Source organism: Parus major, chromosome 14 (assembly GCF_001522545.3).
Source record: "Parus major isolate Abel chromosome 14, Parus_major1.1, whole genome shotgun sequence".
In the NCBI taxonomy this organism is placed as follows: Eukaryota; Metazoa; Chordata; class Aves; order Passeriformes; family Paridae; genus Parus; species Parus major.
In genome coordinates this window covers 9,010,889-9,030,991 of record NC_031783.1, presented here as the reverse complement: position 1 = coordinate 9,030,991, position 20,103 = coordinate 9,010,889, and the positions used below count along the sequence as shown (strand labels likewise).

General features: G+C 37.5%; 1 protein-coding gene across 7 annotated transcripts; it reads right to left on the bottom strand.

Moving 5' to 3' along the window:
* Positions 1–3,240: 3,240 nt before the first annotated feature.
* LOC107211351 (transmembrane protein 180) lies at positions 3,241–19,893 on the bottom strand. 7 transcript variants are annotated; one of them, XM_015643289.1, is made up of 7 exons: positions 19,862–19,893; positions 16,754–16,932; positions 15,290–16,024; positions 12,257–12,411; positions 10,715–10,798; positions 9,552–9,695; positions 3,241–4,789 (listed from the first exon to the last, which is right to left on the bottom strand). In XM_015643289.1, the coding sequence occupies exons 2-7, from the start codon at positions 16,904–16,906 to the stop codon at positions 4,657–4,659; spliced, it is 1,404 nt and encodes a 467-aa protein (XP_015498775.1). In that variant the 5' UTR covers positions 16,907–16,932; positions 19,862–19,893; the 3' UTR covers positions 3,241–4,656. The 7 variants fall into 7 exon arrangements, 6 of the variants coding, with proteins under 6 accessions (XP_015498775.1, XP_015498766.1, XP_015498767.1 ...); XM_015643280.2 differs by lacking the exon at positions 19,862–19,893 and adding an exon at positions 19,041–19,850 and having other exon boundaries at positions 16,754–16,928; XM_015643281.2 differs by lacking the exon at positions 19,862–19,893 and adding an exon at positions 19,041–19,850 and having other exon boundaries at positions 3,241–4,786; positions 16,754–16,928.
* Positions 19,894–20,103: the final 210 nt, after the last annotated feature.

Below are 20,103 nucleotides of genomic sequence, written 5' to 3'. Positions count from 1 at the left end.
TTTGTTGGTGGTGGTTTGGTTTTGTTTTTTTTGTTTTGGGGTTTTTATTTTTTGTGGGTTTTTGTTTTGGGTTTCTTTGTTTTTGTTTTGTTTGTTTATTTGTTTTTTTCTCTCCAGTAGATGGGCTAGAATGCCTTTTTGGTCTATTTTTATTTGGTTTGGGATTAAGACTCTCCTTTCCATGCCTGTTCTTATTTGTAAAGACAGACTAGTTTATTTTTTTCCCTCCAGGAATAAAACAACTTTATAATCAAAATCCAAAATGACAAAAGATAAATTTGCTGCTTTTAAAACAGACATCTGCTCACAATACTTTTAAGTCAGTAAATAAAATTGCTTTGGGTTACTTATATGTTCACAGGGAAACATATATTGGTTTTATCACATAAAAAATACAGATAATTGACTGCACATAAGAAATTTGCTAGCTTTTGTCTTTGCATCATTAGCATACAACCTAGGTGTGTTTTAATGGAATTTTTCAAAATTTCTACCCAGTGTTACATTTGTCATTAATATTCTGATGCAGTAGTTGTATATTCAGCATATTTTTCTCTTGACAAGCCATAAAAACTCACTATTCATGCATATTTAGGTAATAATTTTGATGTATAGTCATTTGCACATAAGCTGGTGGAGTTGTAACAATTGCTGGACAATCTCAGTAAACCATTTGTGGTTTAAGTAACCTTTTCATTCAATTAGTGTGCTGGGAAAGGATTCCCTGAAATAATGCAATAACTTTTTTTCCTGCTCCACTATTTGGAGAGCATTTTTCTTTGTCTTGATGGGAAATTTCTACAATCAGTTGAATCCCTGGAGCCGAAATGGTCCCAAATACACCCACAAGGTTTAACACAGCCCTTGTTGCTTTGTGGTGTCCCAAGGAGCCTGGCTTTTGGAGTAGGCTCGGTGGCAGGGCTGGCTTTGTGTAGTCTGTGAGGTAAATCCTCAATTTTCCCAATAAAATGCAGTGCTAAAACAACTTTCCCTTCTATTATTTAAACATTAGCAAGAAAGGGATTACCAGAAAGAGGTCTTTAAGGTAAACACAGATATCTGAAATCCTCTCCCCTAAAGGTAACCCAGGAAACCCAGTTGTGGGTCTGTCCTGACCTTCAGGACAACTCCCCCCAGTCTCAGTTGTATGTTTCTTTACCAAACCAGCTGGAATTTTTTTGTCTGCATATACTACTGAGCCTTTTCCCCCAGCTGGCTTAATTATGGCAAGGAAGTGCCTGGAAGTACTTGTGGAGATGTGGCTTATCTGAAGTGTTCCTTCCCCTTCCTGCTTGTCTTTCCTGACAGCAGCCATTAGGCTGTGGAATTGTATTCAAATGTAAACATTCCTACCAGCCATGTCAACACAGTACATTCATGGATTACTGAGTGGTTCCAAAATCAGGGCAGCAGGAGACTGGGAAAGTAATTTTGTACAAGACCAAAAGAAGGAGGGCTTGTAAGCTCCACAAATTCCACACTTAAAATTAAATATGCTTTGTTGTCATTTATTCGATATTTTCACTCTATCACTGACCATATATTATATTACTACTATATTAGACTAACATTCTTTAGTGTCTATTGAGCAATATCCTTTTAAGTCTAGCAGACATTTCTGCCTATTGATTTTCAATAAATAAAGTTCATTCAGTGTATTAAGTCCCATATTCTCAGAATTTATAGAGAAACTCTAAGAAGGGATTCAAGCATCACATTTCTCCTCCTCTGAGCTTACCACAGCATTTCATATTTTATACTACACTACACTACACACTTATAGCCTCTTTATCAGTTATGAGACTATTTTAGACACTCTTAAATTATCAAGATTAAATTGAGGCATTTTTCCAGCAGTGGGAGTTCAAGCTCAGATACTGTTGGCTAATAAGGAGAGAAAGCAGGGAAACCAGCTGTTGCAAGACACTGAACTTTTGCCTTTGATCATCCTTTACTTGATTCACAGCCAAAACCAATCATGTAGGTTTAGCAGAAGATAACAAAGTTTAGTGGGTGACAGAGAAATGGAGAATAAGCAATGTCAGTCACAGCACAGTGCCAACCTTCTATTCCTGTAGGAAGACCACCACCCAAATTTAAAGCACTCTTTCAGTCCAGTCCTCTTTGGGATTGACTATTGGTGCTCTAAAAGACATTTCTCCTGCCCTTATAGCAAGGAAAATAGGACAGACAAATGGGAGAATAGTGCATAATAAATGTTGAAAATTATCAATATTTTACATATTAAATAATTTGAATTATATCTCTCATGTTTTTTTTTTCTAAATCAGTTTATTCTACAGTTAATGTCTCCTGTCTTCAGGCTGTCTTGCTTAGAATTCTTTGATTATTTACTTTTCCTGTAGGAATTCTAGAGATGTAGCAGACTGTAGAGCCTATTTAAGTAGTGCATTGAGTCGTATCACTCCTTACTCCTTTCTTATTTCAGTAAATTAATGGTTATTTTACCAGACATTTTCCAGAAAAAAAATAATTCTGATGATTTTGAAGATTTCTTGATGTAATTTTGCCTCTTAAAACCACTTATTAGATTTCCTGTTGTATAGCACAATACTGTTCCAGTTGTACACTATATTTTAAATAACTAAGAGAGTCACCTAACAAACCCTATTTGTGGTAGGTAATGTGTAATTGTAATGTGGTACAATAACATTATTTTATTGTATATGTTAAAATATATATTCTATGAGGATAGGATGAACATGGGAAATTTAGGAAATACAGAAATAGTAAAGAAAAAAGAGACTATTTTACGTTATTATGTTATTACCATTTTAAAGGAACTGGCAGGGAGAAGACTGTTTCATATAATGAATCAAAGATTATATTAACTTAAATTCCTTCAACTTCTGCTCCTGTCTTTCAGACACAAAATAAATACATATAATGCAGGAAATCTTTTCAAATTCAAAACCTAAACACACAGGCTGTATCTGCTCTGGTATCTGTATTTACCTATCCACAGAGTATTTACACAAGTGATGCTGTATGTGCACATAATGCTGTCAGCATGCACAATGCAAATGGGCAACAGTGTCTCTGACAAGACAGAGAAAAACCAGATAAGGCAACTTCAAACTTCACCACACTTCTGGCTTCTTACATCTTAACATAAATCTTCACATTCCTATCAAAGGATTCATTTAGATTTCTAAATATTTAATGATGATCTCCTGCTTTTTCATTCACCACCTTGAAAGCACTTCACACTTCAAAAAATGAAGGGAAATTATTTTATTTCTGCTCTGCAAATGTAAAAGCTGAGGCACAAATGAACATTTTTGTCAACTCTGGTATTTCAGATCTCAAACTTCTTCATTAAATTATGCTGGTGTCCATCACAATGCAGAGCCATTTCTTACACTCCTGTCTTTTCCAAGTTACCAGTCACAGTAAGTATAGATCCTTAAAAATCAGCTGGCTCAGCCTTTTAAAACTAGGATCCACACAGCGTTCTTAATCTTTCATGTAGCACTCCCTAAGAAAGGTGTTATTAAAACTGTTTGCCCAGGCAAAACAAAATACAAAATGCAGTGATTTTATTATGCTAAAGGTATTTATCACTGCACAATTACACTGTGGATATAATGGTGAAAGAATAATATTGATTAAATGGAAGTACTGTAAACATGCTCATGTGTCTTATCATTACAACATATGAAATGAAGAGGACTCAATGTTTCTGAAATTTTGTCAAAAACCCTTTATTTTATAAAAATCACAGGATTAATTTAAAATCTAAACTGGTAAGAATTAATCAGAAATTAACTAACTTCTACTTGATGATTCAGAAATTAAATTGTCACACACCAAATGAGTTTACCAATGTAACACCACTGAACAGGTAGAGCTTGGTTTAGTAACTGTGTGTGATTACATTTGTCCAACAGCTGAACCCTACATCCACAGACTAATGCTGTCCTTGCCACACTGACATTCTGTATGAAGCACTAACTATAGGATACCTTCAAAATTATTTTCCCACTTAAAGCCAGAAAACTGCACTGATCTTCCACCAAGCAGAGATTTGGAAAGCCAGTGAGGATTTACAGAGATTTCTCCTTATTGAGCAATACTGAACAGCATCTGAATCCTTTTCTTCTTTAGCCTTACACAGACTTTTACAGGGTAGTTAATTACTCTTGGCTCTTCCCATGGTAGCTGTCAGATTTGTCTTGATACTGGCCAGCTAGACACCATCTAAATTTTTCTCTTCATCTCCCTGCCATCCATGAGGGATGTCCACTGGGATCTGCCATTTTATCAGTATGGCAAAATTAATCCACTAGTAAGCTTCAGAAAATACAGTTCCCTTGAATTCCAGGTGCTGGGTTGGGATCCCTTTCCCTGATCCGCCATATCCTTTCTTCAAATGAGTTAACAGGAATCATTATGTACCAGAAATTACTTTAAATAAAGTAATTAAGGATAAAACCCATTAACAGAAAGCAAATTAACTAGGAAAAGCTTGTGTAGGTTCAGCCTTAATGCTGAACCTGACTCATAGAGACTGAAAATACAGCTTTACAGAAACAGCTCAAACTGTGTTTCAACTTGCAATTTTGCTTTCTCACATGAAAAATTTACTCAACTCTTGTGGTTCAGCAGGAGATACACTGACCACTGGTTCCATATTTACTGTGGAGCTGCCAGGTGGCTGTTCTGGATGGAAAAGGGAGTCCAGGTCAGGATCTGTAGGACTGCAATGCAGAGGGGAACCAGACAGACCAGGTAGAACATGGCATCATGGAGGTCTAAAAATGACCTGCTGAAACAGATGAGAACACAGCTTTCAATATGAAGATTAACTTCCATGGTCACTAAACAAGTTATTTTTAAAACATTCCCATTATAAACACATAGACATGCTACTGTACAGTCAATACTAATTAAAAGAAATAGAAATATATTTTCTATTTCCTAATTCTACATACTGGTATGTATTATATATATTGTTTTCTCTACCTGGGAGGAATTCAGACAATTAGCACACAAAGAGTTAATTTTAATACAACCTAAGAAATCTTGTTCACTACTTTCCTGATTATGTAATATAGAAATCAATTTAAGCAAATTTCATCCAATAATAGAACAGAGCATCCAAAAAGCTTTAGTAAGACTGAAAAATTTGGAAGAGAAAGTGGAAAATGGAAGCAAACATTTGAACATGAAATTAATTTATTTGAGCTGAAATCTGTGCTACTAACTATCCACATAGTGTGTTGTTTTAGTTGCTAAGTGCTAGATAGAAGTAATGATAATTGCACAAAACTCAGGTGTTGTTTCAAGGGCTGTTTGAAATATTGACCCTTATTTCATTTGGTTTTAAAATAAATGATTACATGATAATATAAACCATAGAAAGAATGCATGTCAAATTAACACTAGTTTTCATTTTTTCTAATGAATGCATGGCATTTCCTCATCTAAAACTTCTCTAATGAAAAATAAATAAAAGCATCAGCAAATGTGAATGAAGAAAGAAAATACAGGAATTAAATGAGCTCCCTTTTATGAGCAGTATGGTTTCTGACAGCTCAAAGCATGCATTTTGGCATTCATCTAGTAGCTGGAATCATTATCTACTTGCATTCTGTTAATTATGGGATTCTAATTACTTAAATATCAGGAAAGTCAACTCAAGCTGAGAAACAGCCCCTAAGTGAACTTTCTCTCCATGAGGCAGTTTATGTTCCTTTCTAATTTTTTCCTTAGCATTCAGGGATAAGAGACTCACAGAACAGCTATGGACATGGTCCAAAAAACCTGAAATGTGTGAAAAATATCCCAAACCCTGAGCAGGTTTTTGAATAAAACCTAAGAGCTCTGAATCATGAAAGAATCAACTCACGTTTCACTCGGTTTAACAGAAAAAATGTTTGCAACCTCCAACAAAGGCCAGATTCTGCCCTTAGTACAGACACAGGCTCATGAAGAGCAGAGTTTATCTCGAGTCATGTACACGCTAATGCTACATAAGAAAACAAAAGCCCGCAGGCTCACAAGTGAATCACTTAATCACTCGGGCAATTGCATTTATGACTGGAAGTGTTCACTAGCAGGCCACTGGTCCATAGCCAATGTTTATTGGCAGTGACAATAATTTACCATTTGGAGTTGTTTACTGGCCTGTATCCAACTGCATTTCCAGTGCACCTACCAGGGAAGGAGCCCACATCATGCACAGCTCTGGCACAACTGGCCCCAGGGACTGCAGAAGCAGAGCCAGCAGGGAGGCCACAGACACATCACTTTACCACCTAACACTGAGAACAAGACTCAGACACAGTTAACAGGGCTTGCATTTGTCCTGTTCTGTACTCTGAAGAGGATTGCAGTTTTCACTGCTAACCTTATTCCATCTTTACACAAAGAACATCTGCAAAATCACTCACACTGTGCAATCCTCATTTGGGTTCACTGGAACAATGCTGATTTAAGAAAATAGTATTACCTATTGTACTGTAAAACCCTAAGTTATTGCAGGAATTATGAAAAAATATCTATAATACACAAAACAAGGAATGGGAAAATATTTCATTAAGGGACTGGGATATATCAAGAGCAGAGCTTGGATTTTAACACAATTACAGCTGAACAAGTAACTTCAGAAATTTCCACATCTACCTTTGTTTTTTTGCACCCACAGAATAAAGCATACAATGTTTCCCTAAACAGCCATAAAATCACTCTGAAAAGAATGTCAGGTAATTCAGTAATTCAGTATGAAAGCATTAACAGTTTAAAGTGTCTTCAATAAATGGTGAAGAATTGCTGCCAAATAACTTTATTCTGAAGAATGAATTTGAAAAGCACTCTCAAGAGAAGCTGGTGGTAGTTGCAGTGGCTCTCCAGAAGAGGGAGGTTTTAAACTAGCCGTCTTTTCCATAGCAAAGAAAAAGAAAATCAAGCCAAACTAAAAAAAACCCCAATCCCAAACAAGAACAAAAAACATCTCAAGCCATACAGGGCACATATTGCTATGATGATGGAAGAAAGGAAAAATCAGGACACTCCATTCAAAGTATTGCTCAAATTTTAAGGATATTAAAAAACCCTTTTCCGTGACAAAGTGCTTAACTTCTGTAGAGTGACCACATTTCCTAAGGATGTGGCACAATGTGTGAGCAGATGGGAGGATCACCTTTGCCCTGCTGGCAGGAATTTGTGTACTGCAGCCCCAGGTATCATTCCAGCCCATTTCTCCAGCCTGTGCATGACCCTCTGTGCACCTGCCACAGCCCCAGCTTCGTGTCATCCCCAAACTTCCTGAGGGTCCATCCTGCCCCATCATCCTGGTCATTAGGAATGCAGTGCAGGCAGGCAATATCCACTGCCCTCCCCTGCCCACCAGGTGAGTCATTTAACTGTAGCAGTTTATCAGTTGGTCAAGCATCACTTCCCCTTGCTGGAGCCATGCTGGGTATTACTGATGATTTCATTATCCTTACTGTGCCTGGAGGTTTCCAGGATTAGCTGCTCCATCATTGTTGCTACAGTTTAACTCTCAGTTCAAGAAAAAGTAATAATTATTAGTAAAATAAATTACTGAAAATAATGCAGAATGCAGCAAATAGTGTATAGACTGCATATTATGCCTTGTCCCAGTACACAACATTTCTTGGAACTCTTCAGACATATTTCCAGGACCCAAACATTTTGTTAATGCAGAATAAGGGTCCTCTGTACTATCTTCACAATTCACTGCTACTACACCTAATAAACGAAATGCTTTCCAAAGCACTTATTAGATATTGCTGGCTTTGGACAAGGAGGAAGGACAGAGCTGAGATTGTATTGGCATGGGTCATAATATTTCATTTTTTATAATTCACATATGTGAAATGCCTTTTTTTTTCCCCAAAACAGTTTGAGCATATTTTAAACAATCTCTTGTATTTAATTTCTGTTTGTCTTCAAACAACTTTGTCCTGGGGCAAGTTTATTTTAACTGTTTGCCTATGGCTGGAATATGAGATCAGTCAATAAGTTTTTAATATATATATATAAGTAATCATAGCTCAGTCAGTGGTCTAAGTACATTGCCAAGGGCAAACTGACTCCCTAGAAACAACTTTGAGTCTTCTGGTCTTTATGGGTTGTATATCAACCCTGTACTCCATTTGCAAGCAAAAGAAAATCCATTCACACACTGCATATACAGAAAACATGGGGAAACTGCTTAATATTTAAGAAATTATTTTTAAAAGTATGGGGAAGAGAAATACATAATATATTTCAAGTGTTCTGATTCACTAGTCTCAGCTGTGTATGTTTTATGCTGTTCCTGGCCCAAGTGAAATAAATAAAATTTCAGCATGACTCAAGTGAAAACACAGGTTTTATAGTTGAGCATTCCAAGTATTTCAATCTATATAATAAATTTATTGTTGCTATAGTCCAGGGGCTATTTACCAGGCAAAAAAGATTTACGTCTACTGTGATCTAAAATCCATCCACAAAGGGATCATTTCTCTGATTGAAAGGGATCAGAACTGCAATTTTTATGTTTCAAATCTGAATTTCTCTGCATCATCAAGATTAATATATTCCGCTCTCTCATATCCACATCCAGTTCAACCTATCACTCTTCTGCAAAACTCACTCATCATATTTGACATTATAATGAGGTTCATGTCCTCTTCACATCATCTCACTGGCTATCTACAGAATGCATTAAAATAAGCTGCTCTCAACATAGCCTCAAACTTAAGCTGCCTTTGCTTCTGTCTGGATGCATTTCTGAAGACCACCTGTTGTTCTTTTATGCCATGCTTGTCCTCATCCATTTTTTTAGAAAACTCCTCAAATACAGAATGTTCTCCTAACCTTAGGGGACACATAACCAGACCTCTCTCCCTTGGGAGCTGTCTCCACAAAAGCTCATATAAAATTGTGTACATCCGTTTCTTTAGGTTTTTACTAAAATTTAGGACAGCTATGTAGTTCTCAGGATATTCACATTGTTTCCTCAAGTAAATCCTAATCAGGACTGATTTTTCCATTTAGCCCTGAATTCAGTTACTCCTTATGCTGCCACTTCCACCTGATGGTCATAATTACAGCCTGTGACCCTTTCAGTGTGGTTATCCCCTGTTAATTTATTTTTATAAAAGCCCACACATGTCCAGCTAACCAGCAACCACAGCTTTATGCTGTATTAAGGGACTACAATGAAATCATTTGCATTAGAATGGTAGGGAGCATCAGAGCCAAAATGATACATTCCTACTTGGGGCAAATTCCCTCCCTCCAGTGATTATACTGCTTTCTCTCAAATAAAAAATGGATTTTTTGCTTTTAAAAGATATCCTGATGCATATTGTTTAATAAATTATTTACTCTTTAAAAAACATTTGTACCTCTACACAGACAGAAACAACTGATTCAACAACAAAACAACATATTTTTAAAGTGTTTATGTTTTTGAAGTGCAGTTGATGCATCTAATTGCTGATCAATTTGCTTTTTAGATTACAGGAGTATTTAATGTTATTTTCTAAGACTTAAAGTATCTCTTTTTAACTCACCTTATATCAGGATGACCAGGTACATTATTCAGGTTATAATAGCCATAATGATTTAGTATTGTAACCACAACCATTGGAGCCAAAGATTGGGCAGGCTTGGTAAATAAAGCATTGGTACCAAAAACCATAGAGGAAAGTGGTAACCTAAAGTATTTGGGGAAAAAACAAATTAATGCACAACACAAACTTATTAGTGTATTAATTTCAATTGTGATTTTAAAAAGCTTGGAATACTGTTAATATGCAAATACTAAATATCATGATCCTTAGTCACACATGATAGCAAACAGATCTACTCTCATAATGAAATTTAAATTTATATGGAAATTATGGGTTACAAACTGCTGCAGAGTGTGTATATATTTATATAAATATATATCTATATACACACATATATACATAGACACAGCTTTGCCCCAGTTCTGAAGTGACTCGTACTTAAATTCAACTTTGTGCACTTTGAGTAATTACTGAAGTTAAATTACATGCATGGAGAATTAATTACAACTGAGGATTTTGCATGCATAGGCCAGAAAGTGAGGCAGATTTTTCCTCATGAAAGCAACAGGTCTTCCCTTTGAGGGGCAAGTGTTTTAACAGGACTGAATCTACACTTACATAACAATTGATCGAACCAACAAGAAGTTGTGTGTACTTTGATAAAAATCCAAAATATCAATGAGTTGCAATATGCTGCTCTGCACCAGGTTTTAGCACTTTTATTTCAGGGAGATAAAGGAACCAGGTTAGACTTTGAAATCTGCACTTTACCTAGCATAGGCAAAGCTTTCTTAACATCTTTTCCATCTTGAAAATGACTTATTCCAAAAATTCCATACATGATCATAGATGTATCTGGTATCAGAGTAATTCAATTGAAGCTAACAAAAATAAAGCCATTAAAATTGGTAGGACTTGGTTTATATTATACTATAAGAAAAAAGAGAAATAACTTAATTATCTGTTTAAAATACTCTACTGAAGTAACTGCAGGAAACTTTACTCAAGTTCTAATCTTTACTTATGCTAAGCTGCTCTCACAAAAAGGATTTCTGTATCGAGGATCCCAGATCATTTACTGTCTTTACTTTGACACAACTTATTACCTAAGAGTAACAAGGCAAACACCATATTCAAAAAAAAACCAGTAATGACTGACTTACCTCCTCTTGTGCTTTATTAAATCTGCATCAACAATATCTGCCAAAGGCAAATTGAACAAGCTAAATGAAGCTTGCACAATTACCCTAAAGAAAAACAAAATATTGAAGATGTTCATAGTTCTTATACTCACTTTATAATGAAATTCTAACTGACATTTTAACACAAACACTGATATTCTGCAAACACACAAAGCTGGCATGTTCTTTAAAACATGGTGATCTGTCTGAAAGCAATACTAGATCTGTTCTTAGTTGAGAATTAGAAATCAATATGCAAACCTGAATGTGGGGGGGTTTCTTTTTTTTGCTGGACATCATTGTAAAAGGTCGTGAATACTTTGACAATAAATTTACATTATCAATAAATGTAATTTAAAATGATCAGGAGAAAAGAAACACCTCAGAAAAAGTGAAAACTGAAAACTTGCTCTTGAAATCTGGAAAAGACATGACCATGTGGAAGGTAAACTTCAAGGTGGAAGAATTAGAATAAAAAGAATAGTTTACATGCATTCCTATATACGTATTTACAGTGTATATAGATGTATCTAGATTTGCATTTAAACATACACACACACAAAGCTGATTCTTAACAAATAGCCAAATGAAACAATGAAATCAAATATTACAATTTCTGTGTCTTATTAAATTTTGGGTGTGATAAGCTTTAACTAACAAGGTACTTTAACAACCAGGACTTTAAACATACAGTGTTTAGGTACCTCAGATTTTTTTCTTGAAGAAATCAAAACACATCTTCATCATTTAAAACATGCAGACAACGAAATTCAATTTATTGTTCACACAATTCAGTGTTAGAGTAGCCCATGACTGCAATACTGAAAATAAGAATGAAAACGGGATGGAGAGGGAAAGACGAAGAAAAGGAGGGCAAGAAAGAACATGTAGAGAGACAACAACAAAAGAGAACATGAAGAAATAAAAACAAACTGCTGTAACAATATTCTGATACAAACAGCTCTTTATCTTGAAATAAGGTTTTCCATGTATCATTATACACTTATGTGAAAATATTACTGCTTGGCACCTTATTACTGAGCACCAGTGGAAACAGGACTCCGTGCTGGCTACCCAACAGACACCTGAGCTACCCATATTTGCCTGCAGTGCAGCACACAAGTGGTCCTGCAATACAGGGTGAGGTCTGAGCCTTCCCAGCAAACAGTCCCTGGGGAGCTCCTCTGCTGAGCTCTTCCATGTCTGTGGAAAACATGAGATTCTCCTTCCCTTGCATCTCAGGTTGAAGTGACTGGAGGCATGTGCCTGCAAACCATAATTGCTGTTTGTATTTTAGGCTTTTTTATTTCAAATAGAAAATAAAAGCTAAAACAATAAAATGAAAGCTGGAAGAAAAAAAATTTAAAAAAAAAATCTGTAACTGGAATTTCATCTTTTCTGAAAAGTGAAACAGAAAGAAAGCCATGAAATCAGAGGCAGAATCTTCATGGAAATAAAAGCAAGTGTCTGCTCTGTTAGAAGTATTTCAGCTGTGTCTATGAACAGGGGAGTGGATTTACTTACATGTTTGTTGTAACATAGAATGCCAGCAGATAATAGTGTTCTTGCCCTAGGAGACACATGACAGCAGCAGCTACTCCTTCATAGTAAAAGGAAAACATGATGATTCTGTAATAACCAAACTTCTTCAATGAAGTATGACTGAGAAGAACAAGGCACTAAAAAGATAATACATACACATTTAGGATAAAAAGATACAGTACAGTGTCTCAGCACTAGGAGAGCTATAAAACACAGACTTGACATAATTAATACCCTTTAAGGGGAAAAAAAAACCAACGACCCTTTCTAAAAAGTTCAACAAAATAAAAAAATAGAAACTGAACAAAGACAACCCTCTACTGGCTCATTCTATGCTACCTCTTCTAGGTACAGTCTCCTTTCACTCAAAAACTAGCCACTCAGAACTGCTATATCCTGCAGGAAACACTCTTCCCACAATGCCTATTATTTAATGCTCATGATCTTTACTTTTGATATCCCTTAAAGTATTAGCTTTGCAGTATAACTGTAAATCAAACATCTCACCATTTAACTGCTGACAAGAAGTATTTTCAGTAATTGTTTTTTCATTAACATTAATATTTTCATTGGCATTTATAGAAATCAAGCATGATTTTTAAGCTGGCAAAGCAAGCTCACCAGGACAGCCTTAACTAAACAAGTTAGAAGCTTTACTAGCAAGCAGAGAAAGGCAGAGGCCAGTGCTTGTGCATGGCTGAGTTTTAATTTTGCCAATCTTGGCAAGGAGTAGATTCTGAGAATCTAGAGACTGGCTAACTCAGGAAAATGACATTAAGTGCTGATTATAGTATGAACAAAATTTAAGTTCTTTTACACTGTTCCTCACTTTTCACTTTCAACAGGACATTCTGTAATGAATTATGTTCTTTTTATTATATGGGCCTTTGTCACCGTCTACATGTACATGGTCCTCTCTGTCACAAATATACAAACTGTATAAAGATCCACATTTTCTCCTTTCTTCTGTGTTACAGAGATGAACTGTGTAATATTCAGATGAAGAACAGGAAAGAATTTTCCTTGTACAATTGTTCCCACACTGAATTGCTTTAACATAACAAATAAAAACAGGATGCTATGATCAGAAAAAGATTACCATGGCAAATGCTATTGTAAAAAAGCTCAAGATTTCTACTTGATCAGGGAGGTAAAACAAATCTAGAAAGTCAGTGTAAGAAAAACATCTTGTTATAACAAATTTAAAACATGCTCCTCCCCCTGGCTGTTTTCAGGGATTTTTACTGCAAAGTGCCTCCACTAGAAATACTAAGGGATCTTGTAATGCCTGCTGTTGTAAACACCATGTTCCTGTCTCACTGTAATTGCAAAATAACCCTGTCTCAGGAAGTACTTATGACTTAGAAAATTCTTCACTACTTGTACGTCTCTAAGACTGTTTGTAAGGAAAACACTAACAATGATGCAAATTCATAGTAGTTTGTCTATGTTACAGCAACATTTTCCTTGTGGGCAGGTTGTATTCCTCACATCCACTACTAGAAGGAACCTAAGTCAGCAGCTGAATTCTAGTTTGAAGCAGAGTTCATAAAAAGGAGTTTTATTTTACAAGGGTTGGGTGTTTTTCCAGCAAGGGAAGTTCAGGACATTGCCATCAGAGAATTCTCTTATTGTATCTTGAGCTCAAAGAGACAAAACCTGAGAAAAATAAGGTCACAGCAAACCCTCTACGGTTCAGTGACCTTCTAGACAAAGAGTCTCTGGGGAGCAGAGAGAGACGCATTTTCTGAAAGATTGTTCTTTTCACACTGTCACGCTGATTTTACCAATAAAAGTGATTGCTATATATTAAGTGTAAAATTATTTAAGCTTTCCTAACTTCTGTAGCTTCTGATTTATTTCTGAAGTTCATTATCTAACTGTCTGAGGTACAGGAGAAAACCCCAAAACTATTAAACCTGTGATAAGGACAAAAGTTGAAATTGTAGACAGGAGTTATGGAACAGAAGGTATGCTCAGGATCTGTATGTTTTATATGCAAAAACCAAAAGGGGAACTGAAATTGAGCTCTGGATTCCAGTTGCACTTTCATTTATCTTCTTATATATATTACTTATCAGAACCCACTATAATTTAATGAATGTAACAGCCTGATTTTAAAAAATCCTGAACACCATCAACACCTATGATGAATACTCATATTTTGAGTATCCTGACTTTCAATATCCAACAAGTAAACACAGAGAACATTTTTAAAGACCTAGAGAAAGAAGTTAGAAAGCAATGAACAGAGGAATTTTTTATTTACTGCAGACAAGTATGGTAACATTCTGTGGGACATACTTCTGCTGCTTTTCTTGTTCTCAAGCATTACTCTTTCGGGTTCTCTTCTCAGTTCATCACTCCTCCCCTCATCCCTGACTGGGCTCTTAAAAGTATGTCTCTCTTACCCATAAATACTGCTGACCAAGAGACCAAATAACAAAATAAATGGGAATGTATTATTCTCCAAAAGCAGCTATTTAGTGTTTTGTTTGGTTTCCATGACTGAGATACCACATGTTTTAACAATGCTTTTCAAACTCTATAATTTTTAATGGTATTTTGCGCAGTTTATTTCAGAAACCTCCTGAAGAAGAGCTTAGTCTTCAATTTGTAAGACACAGTATTAGAAAACAAAACAAAACAAAAAATAATTCAGAATTCTGTAGATTTTGCTTTTAGGAATGTTTGATCTTGGCCACGTTTTTCATTCCTTTATGCTTAGGTATTGTAAGCACTGGAGGATACAAAACATTCATCCCCTGCCTACTCATGTCTCACACTGTTTTAAACAGATATTCTACCAGCCTGTCTGTCTGCTCTCTCTACCTCCTACACTTGATCAGCCTGCACAGAGGTACTTCCTTCTTCTAGAGCACTGGGGAGCGAGATTTAGTACTCATTTTGGCCAATGCCTTCTGCCAAATACAGCATTTTTTCAAGTGTTAAATGGATACTGTGAACTACTAAAACACCAGGTTTTCACATTAGAAATAAAGTATGACTGCCTACCTGAGGACAAATGAAACCTGCTCCATACATGATACTTCTTACTGAGGAAGACAGGACATCCTTAGGAATAAGATTATCCGCAAAGATCATCATAAAATTGTTGTAAAAAGCTAGGTGGAAGACTTGGAAGAAGTTCATTGTTACAAAACACAGAAAGTTCTTCTCTGTCATGATCTGTTTGGTCAATGAAACTACAGAGGCCAAGGAGAAAGTTCCACCACTGTTTCCCAGATTACCATCCTCTGTATGAATTTCTCTCTGCTCGTATTGACTTGTGCTGTATTTACCTGTGCAACACATACAAGCTGTCGCTAGCATTGCTATCAAAACAGCGAAAGCTTGAAAATAAGGAAAGTTTTCCATATTATCCGATATGAGCCCACAAAAGAGAACACTTGTGGAGCCGATTAACGTTGCCACTTGGTTGTACTTGATGAGCTGGAGCCTGCTCTCGTGCCTGGTGGAGCTCTCAGCGAAGAGCGCGCACTGCGCCAGGAGCACAAAGGTCAGCAGGCCGTCGAAGGCGCACAGCGCGACGATGAGGTGGAGGCCGCTCAGCCAGTCCCCCTCCTCATAGTGCCTCCAGGGGAACCACGGCAGCAGGAACGCCAAGCCGTACAAAGGGGCTCCATATAAAATCGAGAACTGGCGCCTTGCGCAGCACTTCAGCCTGGAGTTGTCTTGAATGTACCCAAAAAGGGGATCATTGATGGCATTCCAGATCATAAACACAACCTGCCAAAAACAAGGGAATTTGTCGCTATTGTCATTCTTCTGCAGAAGTTACACAAACACAACATATTTATTTAAAATAAACCTCTATTCAGACAAGAAATAAATACATAGAAAAGCTACTCAGGTCAAAAGAAACTCAAAACCAAACTCTTATCAGTAGTCATAGGTCATTAGAAATGCTGAAAAAATAAGATGATTAAGTAGGTAGGTGACCAACTACATGTGAAATAAACTGTTTCTAAGACTCTACTCTTTCAAAACCTTTTATATGTGGGCTTTCATTCTGGAAAGCTCAGATATTATTCTCACAGCAAGTTAATTCAAAAGATGAGCTGGCCCATTACTTTCAGGAGACCATTTACAACAAGAATTACTCACGTGGATAATGACTTGCAGGATAAATGCAGTATTTAAGTACTTAAACAGTTCATAGGAAAGCACTAATGTCAAACTTATCTGCAGAGCTAAGGTGCAAGATCAGTTTAGAAAATTACTTCAAGCTATCAAACGTAAAAATCTTTTCAGCAATTAAGTCTGGAGATTTTTACTCTGTAGACTGTAAATAATGTGCTTTATGTGTAAGTTCCATATGGATTATGGATTAACTAAAGTCAAAGATAATTTACTGTTAATTAATTGCAATGATTCCAAAATTAATCTGTCATTCAAAGAATCACTTGTTTGTTGCATAGCACAACATGGTAATCAAAATATTCCATTGTACAGTACCTGTGCTATATGAAATGCGCTTTCTGAAATTTTGTATCGGTTTAGGAAAAGCTTAACATAGTAGAAATTAAAAATGCTGTTCATCATTCCAGCACCTAAGGTAGTCATGGAATATGCCAGCGCATTAGCATGAATTCCCCAAAGAATCTTCATCTTCCAGGAGTACAGCTCTCTTCTTCCTCAAGTTACAAAAGAGAATTACAAAAATAATTATGTATTCCAATGTTATGAATGTCAAATGCAGCATGTACATAGGGGAATACTTCTTTCAAAACAAATACCAAGTTTTACCCTACTATTTTAAAGTACTAATTGCTAAAAAACCATGGAAGCAATATTTTCACCTAATAAACAATAAAAAATTAAAACACCTTTAAGTTAACATTTTCATTATATGAAGACTGCATGTAAATAAAAAATAGCAAGTAGCACACAGTGTTTTATGTATGCCCAAACAACAGAGATTCAGCCCAAGAATACAGATTTCTTTAATCTATCAATCAGCTATTCAGCCAACTATTTTTTAAGATGCTGATCTTTTCCATCAATTACTTTAGTATGTTTGGTGTAAACCATGCCATGAAAAGAGCCAGCTCCAGGGAACCTCTACCTTTTAAGGCTGTTTAATAGCTACCTAAAAGTAGCCCTTGACCATACTTGATTCTCTAAGCCCAATACATAATTACTCCCAGGTATTTGTTTTTAACTGAGGGCTTATTAATTTAATAATCAATTTATTAATTAATTCAACATCTGTTGAAGGAAGCTGTCTGCTATTAATTTTGATAACTCAAGTTCAAATTTCAGCCTTACTATGAAGAGCTTTACAACCTGCTTTATTTCAATAGTTCACACTTTGCTCCTCTGCATATTAACAATTTTACTCAAAATGCAATTTTCACATATCCATCAAAATACCTGGTTTGAATATCTGCTTGATCAGCAGCTCTATAAGCAGCTCCCTGAACTCCTCATAAAAATAACCATGGAAGAAACAGGAAATGAAAGCCAAGGCTGTTTCCAGCCTTCCTGTGGTTTACAAGGCGGCTGAAAAGCGGCTGCTGTGCAGGAAGGGAGGAACTTCCCAATCACCAGGCAAGGACCATGCAAAAACCACAAATCAGGTAGGGACTAGGGAAGATGGAACAGGCAGTTTTTCCATCCCCCAACACAGATAATGAACTCTTGAAGAGCAAATAAAGTATGGATGCACATTTGCATGTATATGTAAGATACTGTGATATGAAACACGATGCAAATGGTAATCTCACTCTATAGCTACGAAAAAAAATCAAGCTGACAAACAACTGGAAGCCTAGGATTCATTTTAATAAAGCCAATTTATTTCTAAGAATATGGCTGACTTTTTAAATATTTCAGAATGACCATGATTATATACCTGCTAAACTTATTTTTCTACATCTGTAAAGACAATACCATTTTCAGGGGACAAAATTTTGCATTTTTGTAGCAAGTCTGGTTTCACAATCTTTTACTGAGAAACCTAAAATTAAGAAAGAGGTTATTGAAAAGATGTACAGTTGAAATGTTTATTGTTAAAAATAAGTTTGATATGAATATGAAAGTCATTACAGTGAGTATGTTATTGGTAAGTGTAACATCTACTTTTTCAAGCCTTCACAAATATACTTAATGAAATTATTTATATAGTGGATATTAGGGCTTTTGGAAAAGTAGACATTTTACCTCTATTTCTACCTGGAGCACCCTGCACAGATCTTCAAAATGGAGAACTTTCCTTCAAATTCCATAAGCACCAAGAATTAAAGTGCTTCATACATTACCAGCAGTCATTTCTAAATTGTTTGACTCGATTCCTTTTGACACAAATGAAAAATGGTCCCCTCAGTTTCAGAAAATTTGAAGGGTATTTGAAATTTTTTCAACAAAAATCTTCTAACAATGCACAAACTGGCCTCTAGTACCATGACTAATTGTAATATGCAGGATCTGACACAACTCTACCCTAATTGGTACATCTGGTCCTGCACCTTGTTTATGAAATAGGTTCAATTAGAAGTTGAGGTACCACACTTCCTTTCCCAGATGTTCCCTTTAATAGCATTACAATGAAATCATGCCTGAGCATCCCCTCCCTCTTCATAATAGTCAGCCTTTATATTGAGCAGGTTAAAGCACAGGTGCACATTTTGTGACTCACAGAAGGCAAATCGGTTTCAGAAATTTCTGATGGTTACAACTGTGTAAATACTCAGAGACCGAAAGAACAGGCTGTTCGGGCCAGTGAGATGCAGTGTGACATTACCTGCGTTTCTCCAGCGCAGGATGACAAAAGAAATTAGAGCAAGAATCTAAAGAAAAAAAAAGTGGATTCCGATAGAGAATAGCAAACGTTGCCTGAGGCGCACTAGCTGACATCCTGTTCTGCCGTTCTGGTCCCAAACCGCTGGGCAATGCCCACAGCCCTGACAGACTGGTTGGACACACGGACCTTCCTCATCCTTCGGACGTGACTGGCACCACATTAAGACGGAAGCCAGAATAAACGCGCTGCTAGTCCCGAGGGGTAGCGCTGAGGGGAAACGCTCAGGGGGTGATCACAGAGGCACCGGGCTGTGGCAGCGGCCGGAGCCCGCTCTGCAAGCGCCGTGGGGCTGCGCTCCTGCCAGCTGAGGCTCGGGCAGCTCGCAGGACTGCACCTTTGGAAGGGCTCGTCTGTTAAGAATGGGGAAGTTACGCTCGTTTTTCTCAGCAGGTTCCCCGGGCAGGAAACACGGCTCCCTTCGCTTTGTGCAGAGAAGAGCCGAGAGCGATCGGAAGCCGCTCGAGCGAGATACGGGGATGGAGCCAGTCCCTTTCGGACTGCAGGCTCCCCACTCCGCCCTCCCCTCCCGCACTCCGGCGGACCTGGCCGCCACGCCGGGTCCCTCCTCGTGGGCTCTTCCCTCAGCGCTCCCAATGCGGGGCAACTACGAGCCCCGGCTTTCCCTACAGCAAGTCGCACTGTCCCAGTCCGGGCTGTGCCAGTCGTGCTCCGCCGCAGCCGACATCCCTCAGCAGCCGATCCCCGCCATCAATGCCCCCGAGCATCGACGACCACCGCCCCTTCCAGAGGCACCGACCCACCTCTTCTGACGGGAGGTTGCGCACCGCGGGGCGGGGCGGGGCGCGGCCGCCCTGGGCCCGCCCTCTCTTCGCTGTCATTGGCCGCTTGATATGAATTCACCTTATGACTGGCTTATCCTCCTTTCGATCTGTGCGGCGGGCGGCTCCTCATTGGCTGCCCGCCGGCGAGGCGAGGCGAGGGTGCTGTGTTTGAATCGCGGGAGGCGGGGGGCGGGCGGCGGCAGCAGCTGCCACGTTGCCGC

Coding starts and splice junctions, on each gene's coding strand:
- LOC107211351 (XM_015643280.2), bottom strand. CDS start 19,153: ATGTCAGCTAGTGCGCCTCAGGCAACGTTTGCTATTCTCTATCGGAAT. Junction 16,025..16,753: donor GCGCATTTCATATAGCACAG/GTACTGTACAAT, acceptor TGTTTTTGGCAG/GTTGTGTTTATGATCTGGAA. Junction 12,412..15,289: donor CAGGTTTCATTTGTCCTCAG/GTAGGCAGTCAT, acceptor TTATCTTTTTAG/TGCCTTGTTCTTCTCAGTCA.